The sequence below is a fragment of the Ciconia boyciana genome, chromosome 13 (assembly GCF_034638445.1).
Source record: "Ciconia boyciana chromosome 13, ASM3463844v1, whole genome shotgun sequence".
Taxonomy (NCBI): Eukaryota; Metazoa; Chordata; class Aves; order Ciconiiformes; family Ciconiidae; genus Ciconia; species Ciconia boyciana.
In genome coordinates, this window is record NC_132946.1 from 11,395,957 (window position 1) to 11,410,084 (window position 14,128).

General features: G+C 36.6%; 1 protein-coding gene across 3 annotated transcripts in view; it reads left to right on the forward strand.

Annotated features, from left to right (window-relative positions):
* SNX29 (sorting nexin 29) overlaps positions 1–14,128 on the forward strand; it is a 145,872-nt gene that overhangs the window by 118,761 nt on the left and 12,983 nt on the right. The window contains exon 21 of one of the 3 annotated variants that reach the window (XM_072878058.1): positions 6,282–6,392. The exons of the other annotated variants lie outside the window; for them this stretch is intronic. Coding sequence (XP_072734159.1) covers positions 6,282–6,330 — 49 coding nt within the window. The 3' untranslated portion in view covers positions 6,331–6,392. The remainder of the gene's footprint in view (positions 1–6,281; positions 6,393–14,128) is intronic. 3 annotated transcript variants of the gene reach the window in all.

Below are 14,128 nucleotides of genomic sequence, written 5' to 3' on the forward strand. Positions count from 1 at the left end.
CAGTTAAGAGTGTGTGTATGGAAAAACACTCCCTTGAAATACTTATGGAAGATGCCACCTATGCTGGGAAGAATAATGCATCTGTACTAGCAAGAAATTTTATTTGCTCTTATCTCTTTTGATCCCAAGGGGCAGTTTACAGTACAGAGATGCCATTAAAAGTATTGTAGAGAGAAAAGCTCCTTAATCCAATTTGTGATCAGAGCAATGATATATCCAAATTTGTGTTCATGTTTCCTCCCTCCTCTGCCCTGCCTATAGTGTGGCATTCTCTATTTCATGTTTGACAGAATTGACATCTTCCCCATCCATCTTTTTTCAATGTGTGATTTTCTTTTGATAACCATTCTGAGTTAATATATACACATTCCAGCCAAAGAGTCTTCAGTCCATGGTGTCCTAATTTCAGGATAGTTATCATGGCAATACTATTAGCGGCATTCGCAGTCTTCAGACAGTTGCTGTAGATGGAGATATATTCCAAATACCCATCAGCACTCAAGATATCTGCTGACTTCCACTTGGTTCTGCTGCTAGTAGTTTTACAGAAGTTAGCAGTCAAGTAACTACTCAGTAGAGCTTAAATGACAATTTTAATCACGAAGAATATTATGCATAGTTACTAATGATTTATGGGAGGCACATAAAATTATCAACGAGATCTGCTTTACATAAGAATGTTGTAATCCTTTACATTTCAGATCAGAATTTAAGCAAAGTGAAAATTTGGAGTCAGAATATATGTTTTCATATTCTTGAAACTGTTTTTGTAGTTGGTAATCTTTTTCTCAATTGTTGAAGTAAAAAGGACTAGAAACTGTTCGGTTTTCTTAGTTCTTTATTCCTCTCAGCTGCATTTCTGTAGGTTGTATTTCTTTTTCCAGCAGTTGGTCTTATTAAGAGAAATTTGCCAGCCGTGCCCAATGTAAATAGGTTTTATTCAGGTGGAAGAATCTGTTTATGTGCATGTCTCTGACTCCTGCCCACCTGTTTTCTTGCTCACACTTTCTTGCTCTCACTTGCATTTTCTCAGTCCTTCACTTTTAAGGCAGTACTGAGCCAGAAGTGTTTCAGTATTCAGTATAAGTACAATTGACAACATTTTCTCCTGCAGATTGTGGGTAGTAGTGAAAGTATTACAGAAACACATCCTTCTAAACTCACCCTAATGAAACACCTCAGTGTTGTGTCGTTCTAGGACTAAGACACCTGAAAGAAAAGGTGTTTGTCATTTGTTTGCCTTGGTGTGATCTCGGTAAAACTGGTATGTCATACTGCAACTCCATAATATTTAAGGGTTTCATGTATTGTACTTATTGCCTCATTATTGAGTCTTGCCATTTAAAAAAAAAATCAACTTCACCTTCAAATAGTATGACTCTTCCACTGATTACCATCTCAATAAAGACAGTGAGACTTGCTCTGCAAAGTTAATTGCTACGAATTGTTCAACAGGCCTCACAAATAGGTATTTATGAGCATATTTCCATCAAGCAGAGTTTTGTCATGCTTCTTTGTATTCAAAGTGACCTTTACAGTGCTCATGAGAAGAATAATTTAGTGTATACTGTACTAGAAGTGAATACTCTCCAGTCACCATTGGAAACATTTGAGGGCTTGTGATCTTTTACAGATGCCTCAGAATAAACTCTTGTTTAATGCTGCCTGAGAAAATAAGAATGTTAAAACAGGCAATACTGATATTTTGTGTCTAAAATTGTTGAAAGAAATGAGGGAGAGGTTATGGTACGATATTTCTTTTACATGTGTAGAAATGTACAAGAAATGTTCTCCATTGCATGGTTTAAAAGAATGGGGCAAAAATTTAAAGCAAGTAGCTTGACAGTAACAGGCAAGAAGCACTTTATATGTTGCTGTTGTTAGCTAACTGGTATATAGCCGTTTCCTTTATAAACACACAACTTTCAAAGCTCCGAAACAAATGGAGAATATGTTGAACAAAGCCATGTTCAATGTAACAGCAAACTTCAGTGCGGTACAAAATGATCTTTTAATTGTGCTGTGCATTTTCTGATGGGCCTATTTCCATCTGTCTTTTGCAAATAATAAAAATGGCTCTAAGAATTAGTGAAAAAGCCACGTTGCCTACCATGAAAATATGAAATCCTCAATTTACCTAATATTTTTTCATTTAACACCTTTATAACGTGCAGAAATATTTTAATATCACTTCGAGCCCCTTTTATTACTCTTGATTAAGCCTAGTTCCCAGTTTGTACAAGGCAGTTATTTTGCATAACCATTTTTTTTTAGTCTAGGAAACTTGGGTCAAGATGGGATACTGGTCAGTTTAACTGAGGAACTGGTGGGATCAAGATGCTTTTGAATGTTTTTTTGGATTGAGCCCCAGGAATTTTATCGTCACTTTCTGTCATTTTCCCTCCCAGTTAACAGGCTTGGTAATGAAAGATGATTCTGAGAGAAGAGTTGTCGTTCTCAGTAACGTTTACTTCTCCTTTTTAATCTTCCTCTTTTATTGCTTGCTAATAAACTCCACAAGTCTTTAGCAAGAGGCAGGTTTTCTAAACTGTGCAGTTTATGTCCCTAACATGCTTAACTTGTAGCAGTGCAAGAAGAGGTTAAGATTTTTCTCCTAGAAGAGCACACAGCCAGTTAAAGTTTTGTGTCATTACAGCAGTGATCCTGTTTCCCTGGTAACAAGCAAGTCACATGCACTCCCTTGTTAAAAAGTGAACTCTTTATAGATTCAGGCATTTCTCTACTGCAGCAGGTGTTTCTGAAACTGGTAGCAAAGAATGGGCTCTAGAGCCAGTAAAGAAAGTTTCAATTTTGAGGCTGGGCAAAGTAGGGAAATACATTTGTAATTCTCTTCTTTACTTTGCAAGCGACATAAAATTAAACCAGAAAAGAGACTTGCAAAAACATAATTTTCATCTCTGCCATCCCTGTTTTTCTGTCTTACAGTTCTCAGCTCTTAATTTAAATTCACATTTCTGTCAATCAGGTAGTAATGTAACAACGAATTGTAATGCTGAGTACTCAAAAGTACAGGTTAACTTACACCAATAAAGTCAAATCTTTAACATGTTTCAGAATTAAATCAAAACAGCTGAGACTGTAAATTATCTTGAATAAAAACAAGTTAGTTGGAAGACTGATGCATTTGAGCACCCATTCTTGGTATCCAGCAATGAGTAGTCACAGGTAGGAAAAATGTTGTGGAATAGGAAAGGAGTTGTTTTTGTCTCACTTCTGCGAGTGCCTGTGACTCATAAGACTCCCTCCACCACCTTCCCAGTGTTTGAAAATTCTTGCTTCTGTGGCTTGTATCTTTTTGAGGAAGAGGTTTCTTTCTGCTTCCTGTGGTTGGAAAGTTTAGTCCTTCCTGGAAGGTCGGGTTGGTTTTTTTCCTCAGTTCTAGTGGCAGCAGTGACAAAGGAGCCCCACTCCTTTGAAGTCCAGTTGTAAAAAACTCAATTAGCTGCCCATTTTCTCTGCTGGGATTTTTACAGCAAACATTACCCCGGTAACTGAGAATAATGCTGCTTAAGACTATAAATTGTAAAGTGTAAGATATAACTACCATCCATTCCCAAATATGTCTTACACAGATATGAAGTCAATTTGTAGACTAAGACAGATACTTAAAATAAATGTGGAGATCACTTGTTATTTTAGTAGAAAGAGGTAACTAGTAAGTTTTTAGACGTCCAGCCATCGCACTGACAGAACATATAAAACACTTTGCGGAGTTCTATAGTTTAGGGTCTAAATGCAAATCAACTCACTTTCTGTTGCCTGTCAACAAAAACACATCGTTCCTGTCAGTATACTTACTGCATATTCCCCTAACTGGCAAGTATTTGCCAAAGTGGATTTGGTTAGCTAAATCATAAACTATTTCTGATTATAAACACACAACCCCCCCCACTTCTATTTTGTCCATACCTAATTCATAAACAATAGACGCAATATTCTTTAAAGCTCCTTATGCCAGTTTTGAATCTGGAACAAATTTTTGCGTCCTAGCTATGAAAAGTGGAATACTAGAAATGCTAATATAATTAAGTGTGCAGTACTTCAAAGTACCTTCCTCATTCTTGATAGCATGAAAGCATTTTAATATGGAATAAGGTATCGAACAATCAGTTTACCTTTTTTTTCTTTTAGCAACGTTGACAGCCGTCTTGAAACCTTTTCTTTGTAATGTGGCATGTTTTTCCTAAGTGAATAAAAGAATAAAGTTGTTCTTGTCAGGCTAGCCATATGTTAGCTTTACCTGCCATTCAAATACAGAATTAATGTATGTTTCTTGTAAGCATTGTGGTTTTGTACCAACATGCTCACTTTACCCTCTTTTTACTGTCTATCAGCACTGGTTAATACATTTAATGACGTATAGGAACAGAATTTAACCCAAAAAGGTGTCATTATCATAATATGTTAGGGGGCACAGCACAGTGTCTAGGTTCTAGTTTAAACTACTTTAACAACAGTGTGTAAAAACAGAAAAGTCCAGATTGCAACAGTAGGCAGTTGTTCACAGTAGGAGTCCTTCTTCTAACTGGAGTGACTTGTCCAGTAAGAACTTTCAAGTGAGGTTTACAGGCTGGAAAAGTGTACTAAAAATGCCTTATACTGGTAGTTTTCACAAAATACATTTTGGAAGGTAGAACAGTAGAATAAAAACGTTTCAAAGACAGTAGGATTTCCTCACAAAGCTCGGGCAGTCCAGTGTCGCGCTCTGATTGAGGACTGGGTGACTGAAAACCAGAGAGAGTCAACAGGGAGTTGAGGTCTATATTGTAATAAAGAAAATGTGAAATGAGGGCAAACTGAAATGTGAAGTAGGTGAATTGATTTGAAAGAGAGGACTTGATGTGTAGGTTGTTAATGCAGGAGCGAATTGGTTTAGATGGGGAGCTGTGAGAATGACTTGACTTCTGGGCAACAGAAGTTTGACTTGGCTGCGGAGAATCAACTCAGCACAGGAGTTTGTTGAGAGAAGAGTTAGGCATAAAGAGAAGAGAAGCAAACAATAGCTGGGAAGGTACTGGCTAATAAACTGTGTTGTGGCTGTTTACGTGGATTAATAAAGAAAGAAAAACTGGAGAAGGTGGGGAATAAGAGAATAAGTAGAGTAAGAGTAGAGGAGCGCTATAAAAAGTAACAGAAGCAAGAGACTGAATGAGACAGTTTGAACTGAATGAAGAGAATGTATGGGAAAATGAGGTGAAAAAGGAAGATGGTGGGAAAGAAGGAACATGGAACACTGTCTTATATGGGATTTATTTCCCTTTACTGGATTTTGTGCACACAGAAGAGAAGCTGTGTCATTAGAAATGATTGGGATTTGCTTTCATTTATTGAAATGGCAATGGTAGCTGAAATAGCAACAAAAGAGGGTCACCGTAGGCATAGAATTTTTACTTAAACACTATGTAGAAGGAATTTTGTCTTTCCTTTGAAACTAAGCCTTGCAAAAAAACCAATATACATAGGTGATTTTTGTATTTTGAAAGATTCTTATTGGGTATAAAGATTCAACTCCGCCTAGGATCTTGGTATGAGAAGCTCTGGTGCAATGAATATTCTGCATTCAGTTCTTACCCCATGTATAGAGCAAAGTAAATGAGTGGCAAGAAGAGATTCCTCTACCTTGTAAGTCTGACCAGCTTGGTGGTCATGTAGTCTACCTGTTCTCTGGGTACTGGGACAAAACTTTGTCTTTCTTCCTTTAATCCTTAGATCTATAAACTCACATTCTCTCCTTCTCTTCCCCTGAATATGTTTTTGTGAAGAGCCTTTTTTCTTCACCTAGCAAATAATTTAACTTCCTTTTAACTTAGGAATGACAAGCTTTTAAGCTGATAGTTTTATAAGGATGATCCTTGTTTTTTCAGAATATCGGTCTTGTTACAGCCAGGCCAAATGATATTCACCAATTGCAGCTAACATGGCTTAAGTCACATTTAACTTTCATACCTCTAGTTTTAACTCTTTTCCAATGGTGTTAAACATATCCTGAATGTACAACCTGAGCTGAGAGTTAATGAGATTATAGCATCACCAATAACAGGCAACTAAAAGCCCAGCTGTTGAACTGAATTTTATTCAGACTATTTGAAGTTCTTTTTATTTAATATTTGTCTACCTCCAATGAAGAAAATACTTTTGTATTTAACTAAAAATTCAGATTTCCAAAATGGTGCCATGCATATTTTAGGCTTCTGGGGAATCTTTCAGCATAATTCAGGATGTCTGGATGTAAAATTCCACTTTTTTTTCTCTTTTTTTAGTACTAGAAACTTGGAAAATGCTCAAGGAAATGTCTTCTGTCTTCTGTAACTTTGTCGTCTGCATACTTTTACATCAATTTTTGCTCATGTAAGCATTCAGTAGATGGCAAGGTAATTTATATATTGATTTTTTTTTTTCCCATGCAGCAGTATATATACACTATGTGTCCTGAAACCTTAGAATCCATATCCGTATTTCCTCAGTAAGAAACATTTTCCTTGTACAGTTCTAAAACGTTGTTGTCTCTGTTTATTGGTATCAATATACTGTAAGTGGATATATAAAATTATGAAATGTGCATGTGTGGGGCATATCTGCATCCTCACAAAATTAAATCTAGATGGAAATTTTAATATGATTTAAAATGCATACATTTGCGATATCACCTGTATGAGGCTACTGTGCTCATTCTCTAGGCCTAAGGTATGAACTCTATGGAAAAATACAGGAAACTGAAACACTTGCCTAGGTAAGCTCACCAGCAACTCTTCCGGATGCAATATTATGGTTGATTCTGACCATATTTGTATCTCTGATTCATTGCGGCATTCTGGTAGCCTTTTTGTTATGTGCGCCACTCAGTCCATGCACGTTGCATAGCTCAGCCAGGCTTGCCCAGAGCCTCAAAGCCTGCCTGTCAACTCAATTTACCAGTCTCTCTTTGTTAAATTAAGTCTCATTGAGAGCTTGAGATAGGTGTATTCTCAGTTCAGCAGGCTCTGCAGTGGGTTAATATGCTATTTGTCTCCAGATGGAATGCCACAGTGTTATACTTAATTCTTGGATAAAACAAATGCATGTTTTAGTTCTCATACAAAATGATAATCAAGAGTTGCAAAGTATAATGATGAAAATAGTAAAGTACAAAACAATGTACATAAGACTGCTTTCCATTAACCTCCTAGTCTGCATCTGATTACTAGTAGTTGTAAAATAATGACATTTGAAATTTTTACATTTGAAAGCAAACACCACACCTAGCGGATTGATAAAAACTTTTCTTGTAAGGACGTAGAACGTATTTCTACTGAATAGTTCAGAAATCTTACAGGGCATTTCCTTTCTTCCTTCCCTTCAAATAACAGTAATTATCAGTGTTTCAGATTTTTTTGTGTTCATTAGCAAGTATACATGATTTGTAAGGAAAGCTAAGTCTAATACTCTTGTTTGCAATTGTCTAGTTGTTTCTTTTTACAATGTAAAACAGTTTCTGGCATGATTACTTGAGTAGGATTCTTTTAAAAAAATTGCTCCAATAATATACCTAATTTAATGAAAAAGGGTTTTATTTTCTATGTATTTTCCTAAATTCTATAGAAAATGAGACTAGACATGTCTGGACCCTTTAGTTGCTGGTTATCCTCTCTGTCCATAACAATTTGCCCCATTATTCTGCTGGAGCTGACTTTTCCAGAGGAGGAGAGCGCAGAGGAGTTTGCAACTGCAACAATCAATAGCTGAGAATGTGGTAAAACATTGGGATTGTAAGCAAGTGCAGATGCCTAAATGTTTTTGCTGTCCCTACTGTATGATGGTGGCTACCTTCCAACATGTGGGAGCTCTCATGCTTTAAACTACCAAAGCTGTATCTTTCTGTCCCTCTTCAATCAAAGTCCTAAATATTAATATAATGTTTTAAAATGGGCACAGAATTTTCAATATAAAAGGTCCACAAACACATAGAATATTATATTACATCCTAATACATATTTTTATGTAGCATCCAAGTCATCAAAGAGCACCAGACTGGCCAAAAAAATCAAAGTGAATATTTTTATTTGATACGAAGATAATTTTTTCCTGGTATAATTTTTTAAACTACTCAACAGGTGAGAATTCACTAAATTGTCTCTAAAGTGGCAGTTACTAGAATGAATACATAGTGTTAAACGTGGATGATAAGAGCAATTTATTGTATGGTTGTTCAGGATTGTTTCAGGTACCTCACTGCTTCATGTGTCACGTGTACAGCCCGCAGATATCTCTGATATATCTGAATAATGTTCTTTTCACAAAAATTGTCCTTCTTGAGCCAGTTTCCTGCCCACTAAGTTACATTACCTCCTGGTTAGTAGAATATGATATCAGACTTCATGACAATTATAAACCTAAAGCATTGATATCCACTTAATTACCCTGGTTTACCATGGCAGTAATATTGTCAAAGAATACAAGTTAAACAAGACCACCTTGCCCAAATCTACATGAATTCCCTGTAATGAAATTGTGGCTTTCAAAGCTTACTTTTTGGCCTACTAAATCCTGCAAAATAGTTTGTAATATTTATTCTACAGCTGCACTTAAACTAGCCGATCTATAATTGCTTGTTAAGTTTCTCTTTATGGAGATTATTTTAAGAAAATTGCCAGTTTTAGATATTCACAGTCAAATATCAGCATATGTAGCTGACGATTGCATAACAGCTAGTTCAAGGAGATATATTTTGGAGAACTTATAGGTAGGGGAAGGGAACCATCTGCAGGTCTCTTACAGAAAATAAGTGTACCACCAGAAAGTGTTTTGGAAAGTATTCATATAAACACGTTGTTTTGTAAGAAGCCATCTGGTCAGTCAGAGCAATCTATGTGCAAGTGCAGATGGATATGAGAGCTCTGGGATCCATAACCCTTAGTTACCATTCATGATCTTCAAAACAATGCCATAGAGGAGACCCCTTTTGACGATGTATTATTCCACTGTGTACAGCGATAGCTCGAATGCTCCAAAATCTGATCTCTTTTTTGGAATGGCAGAGTACTGGAAAAGCCCATGAAATTTCCAGGAAGAGAAATTTTCAAAGTTAAATTCTCCATACTGCTGAAGGCATATTTCAGGTAGGTAGTGTAGCATGAGGGCTTTGAGTAGATGGGTTATTGACAAGTTCTCATCGCCCAAATAACTTCCAGTGATTTTTCTTTTTTTTTAAATCAGAATTTGAAATATACAACTGAGGAGGGAAGTATTTATATTTAAATATATGTTCACAAAATGAATAGAAACTGATTAATGGAACTGAAAAAACCAAACCAAATAATCTCTTATTTATAATATATTTATATTGTATTTATAATATATTTGGAAGTTGAATACCATACAACTGTGGCACTTTTAAGAGGTTTTTGAAGCCCTACTGTTCTAACAAAGGGTGAGGTTATTTCTACTCCTGACCTTCTTCAGTGTATTGAAAGGAACTTAAGGGCTTCTGACTTACTCTAACCAATCTGCATGGCAAAATATATCACTTAAAACTACACTAGCCTGGCCTGGGTGACATGGCCTGGACAAAACTCAGTCTGGAGATCCATGAGAAGTTCAAACCTCTACTTAAAAAAATATTATATAGAGTCATGAAACTGATAGACACAGTTTATAACATATAACTTCAGGTACAAACAACAGTGGTGTAAATTCTGAGTGTATGTTCAAGAGAAAGTCTTTGACTTGCCATTTTCAGCTTGAATTCTATTAAAAGAGAAGCTTGATAAGATATTTGCCAACAACGTAGACCATCTGAAAAATCACTTTTAATCCAAGACTTTCTAAAATGTGGAAGAATGGAGGAAATCACAGACCAGTAAGTGTATATTCAATATATGAAGGCAGCACTCTCCAGTGAGAGCATGATTTAGTGGATTTATTGTTTAGGAACCAGGGTCTGAGTAACATGACCTAACAGGTTAGCTGTATCTCCTTTTAGTCAGGGCAATAGATCTGTGTTCTCTCTTCAGTTCCCAAACACCCATTGTCTTATCACCAAATTGTCTTTCTGATATTCTGTGAAATTGAAAATGATATTTTTTCAAGATATCTGATGCAGAAGAAACAACAAACAGTTCCTGTAAGTCACTGCATGCTTTCATCTCCTACTGCTGAGAGTCACAGTGGGGCACAGCAAGCATCAGTCGAGCCCTGTTTGTGTTCTGTAGCCCATAGATCAGGCCTTTGTGCAGAACTAATCACTCTAGATTAAGGAAAGGGTCCTTTTCATATTGGGTGGTTCTCTGTGACATTTGCAAACATTTTTGGCACAGGATGGCATTTGCAAACAGTTTTGGCGGAGTGTATTTGTGTAATACACTGTCAGAAATATCACAAGCTAAGCTCTCAAACGTGAGTTTATGATGCTTGCTTCGGATCTCCTGAAATGTCAGTGTCTCGGTTCAGTTGCCCTTGAGGAATCTGTTAGGGAGGGAAAAAAAAAGGGGGGGGAATAAGTATTGAAAATACACTCTTCTTTAAATCAGAACGTTTCTGTGTAAATGTACTCCTATATGTAAATTTTACATAATTACTAGAATGGCAGATTTCTTAAAAAATTAATTTGCTAATGAAACAACATGACTTTAAAATTTTTCTCTTCATGTAATTGTTAGATTTGGAGTATTGCAAGAAAAACTATTCTGTAATGCTTATTTCACTGGAAATAAACCCCAAAATTAATTACTTTTCCACAGTAGAAAAGATTTGGACGAGTGAAAGAGGCTTTGCTGAGAGATGGCTATATAAGCTTTATTCCTTTCTCTTAGCATGTGAAACAGTAAGGAATACTTATGAAAATGCGGTTTAGAAAAATCTGTTTATACATCTTCTATTGCAGTCTTCCAGTGCTTATTCATACTTCTTTCTGTGCAACGCTGACAGTAATGGATAAATGGATGCATCCATTCAAATACATTAAGCAAATAATCTTCGTAAGGGAGGTATCTTTGTACTTGTGCATGTACTTGGCTTTAATCCAGACCATAACAAGTTTGTTTATGCCTAACTGCACAGTTTTTCAAAAGGAGGTGGGTTACTTCTTTTCCTCATTTGAACTTGTATTGAAAAATATTTCAGCAGCCATCAGTTTCTCATGTGAAAACAGCATGAATTAGCTACAGGCCATCACTGAAATTCAAAACATCCTACAGAAGCTTTGTCCCTTGGCTTTGTTAATCTGCCAGCTATAAACATAGTCCATTCAATTCTGTTGTATATCAGATGCTATTTTTGTGGTGTGTTTTTAATATGTTTGGCACTTCTGTGGTGATAGCAGAATCCATGAACAGTTAGCTGAAGGATTCTAGAATTACTTCATGTAATTATAGGCACTCATCTATTAATAACAAAAATTAATGGTATGCATGCATACTTCCTTGCCATATCACTTCACCTCATTAACAAATGAGTAAAGGAAGTGATGGTTGCTAGTTTTTTAGGAATATTCTTTAGACTGCTTCAGGGGTCTCCAAATACGTTCTCTGTAGGTACAAATTAGGCCAAATGTCAGTTCAGAAATGCAAAATGACCTGAACTGTGAAGGTCTATGCCAATAATAGGGGTGGCTTCATCACACCGTTCTGATTCATCTGCAGCATGCAGAGATTGCACAGGTATCCTCTCCACACTTGTTCCACTTACTGTTTCAGTATGGCCCTAACGCAGGGACAACACGACTGGAGTACTTTGCATATTTACAACATAGGTCTAAGTATAACATCAGGCTATTCTTGTCTATGATGATGTAGTCAGAATAGCTGCACATTTCCTAATGCAGGTCTGCTTTATCGTGAAACAGGCTTCTTCAGTTTACTCTTGCTAAAATACCCAATTTTAGACAGAAATTACAGGAAGGATTTGTACTGGGATGGCTGATGTCACTGTCTCCAAGAGCAGACCAGAGTAATTTTTCTTCAAATCGTCACATAATAATTACACAGTCCCCCAGAGTTTGATTATACCAACAGCAGGATGAAGGTTTATTTTTAGATTAAGACTTTAAAAGTGTAACACAATTCTACTTAATATTAAGAGTTTATTAAAACACATGATATGTGGTAAGAAGGAGAACCACCAATATGTGGGTCTGCAGGGATTGCTGTTCACTGTAGAAAGTGCTAGAAATCTGTGCCTTGTAAATAGCTTGCATAAAATTGCTTAATTTTGCGACTGCAAAATGAGCCAAAGAGCCTATTTCTTACTATTCTATGTCTATTTTAACTATGAAATCTTGTTTCTGAAATTTTATTCTAACCTTTAAGAACTCATAAATTAATTCTTTATAAGAGATTTAATTTATTAGTCTTAATATGGTTTCTGGGTAAGTCATAAATATACTGAACAGCTCTGAATGTCTGGCTCCTTTAAAAATCTTTCGGTAGAAGACTTCTACATATTAAAAGAGATAAATCCCAAAGCACTAGCTATTGAGAATAGCTAGGTATGACCAAAGGGAAATAAAATGGGGCTGGTTTGCATTGTCAGGCAGACTGAATATTTTATCATATTTTTACTGTTAGTGCTACAGCTGAGTCAAATGCATCTAAATCCTGAAGACTCCAACAAAATCCAGTGCCCAGCTTTTTCTAAGCACAGGGCAGCTGTATGTATAAGATTAAAAATCCTTCATCTCTAGCTGTGGAGCTGTTGTTACTGCAGTCAAGTTGATGTATATCACCTATGTAAGGCATAAATAGTCTTCACGCTGCATCGGTGTAGTTCTTTGCTTTTCAGGCCTGTACAGTAATATTGCAAGGAGAAACTGTAGGCACATGCTATATACGGTGTCTTCTGAGACTTTTCTCCTGCTGCGTGCAATGCAGAACTACCCTAACAAAGATAAAATTCTGCATCATCTTATTGCCTTCTGGTACTGTATACATTCATGTGTAACACTGACCTCTACATACAGATGCTTCATTGATCCATTTCTAAACCAGGGAAAGTGATACCTCAGCAGCTTTTTCAGTTACCATATAGTTCAAAAGTTATTCAGAGCCACAAAATGTCCTAGATCAAGATTGGCTAGTCTTCATAACACCAAAATCTTCATGTGGCCGAAAGCTACAAAACTCAAAGAGACAAGGAGAGGAGGAACTTCCTGGGGAGTTCATAGGTAAAACATGGAAGTGCCTTTCTTGTGATCCCGTAACTTCCTTATGGGATAAAACTCAGCTGGGATACAGAAGCAGATACTTTGGGTAGCAGCAACCATTTACAGGTTTCTCTATGAAGCTGAAAACTGAGAACATTCAGCAGCTCCCAAGCTGCTGCTGCCCAGTTGCCAGGCATGCAACTCCAGCGCTGGAGTTGCACTTAAATGGCTGCCAGCAGGATGAGAGTCACAGCTGATCACCGTTGTCCTAAATTGTTTTCTCTTTAATATTCTGGCAAGGAGCAAGTTTATTGCAAATTTTATTTATTTTTATTTTGAACTCAAAGTTGCATCTGCATTAGAGAAGCACCAAGATGATACACTTTTTAAAGATTCTGAATCTGATGATACCCTGAGAACTGACCCCACATTTCAGGAGCTCATGGCCAGCAATGTGTTGCGCATTTAACTCCCACTGGAGTCGGTTGCAAATTTTGCTTCCTGTTAGCCTCATTTGGAGTCGTAATTAAAAGAAGGTTGAGCCTGTATTTATCATTGCCATTTTCTTTCTTACAGAGAAAATAATTGAAATCTGACTAACGAGGAAATGTGATTTTGGTTGCCGATTACTGTGGTCTTCTTTTTGCTGGCCAGCCTGATGCTTGTTTAGTTTCTGTCTAATCCATCAAGAATGTTGCATCCCAAGCTGGCTCCCTTCCTCATTTATCGGGCAATGTCATAACTTCTTTGATTAGCTTCCCTTTCTGTGTTGGATTAAATGTAAACATTAGTCCTTGTCTTCGTTACCAAGAACAAAGTCAGCATTTCCCTTGTTATTCTGTTGACAGTACTAAATTCTGTACTTTATTTACATATTTTCCCATCTTGATTACCTTTGTTTATTTGGAGAGTACAGGCTTAATTCCACTATGCCAAGTCTCAATTCTCGCTCTGTGATTATGTTTCCAGGTGCAGGTGCACTATTTTCTATGC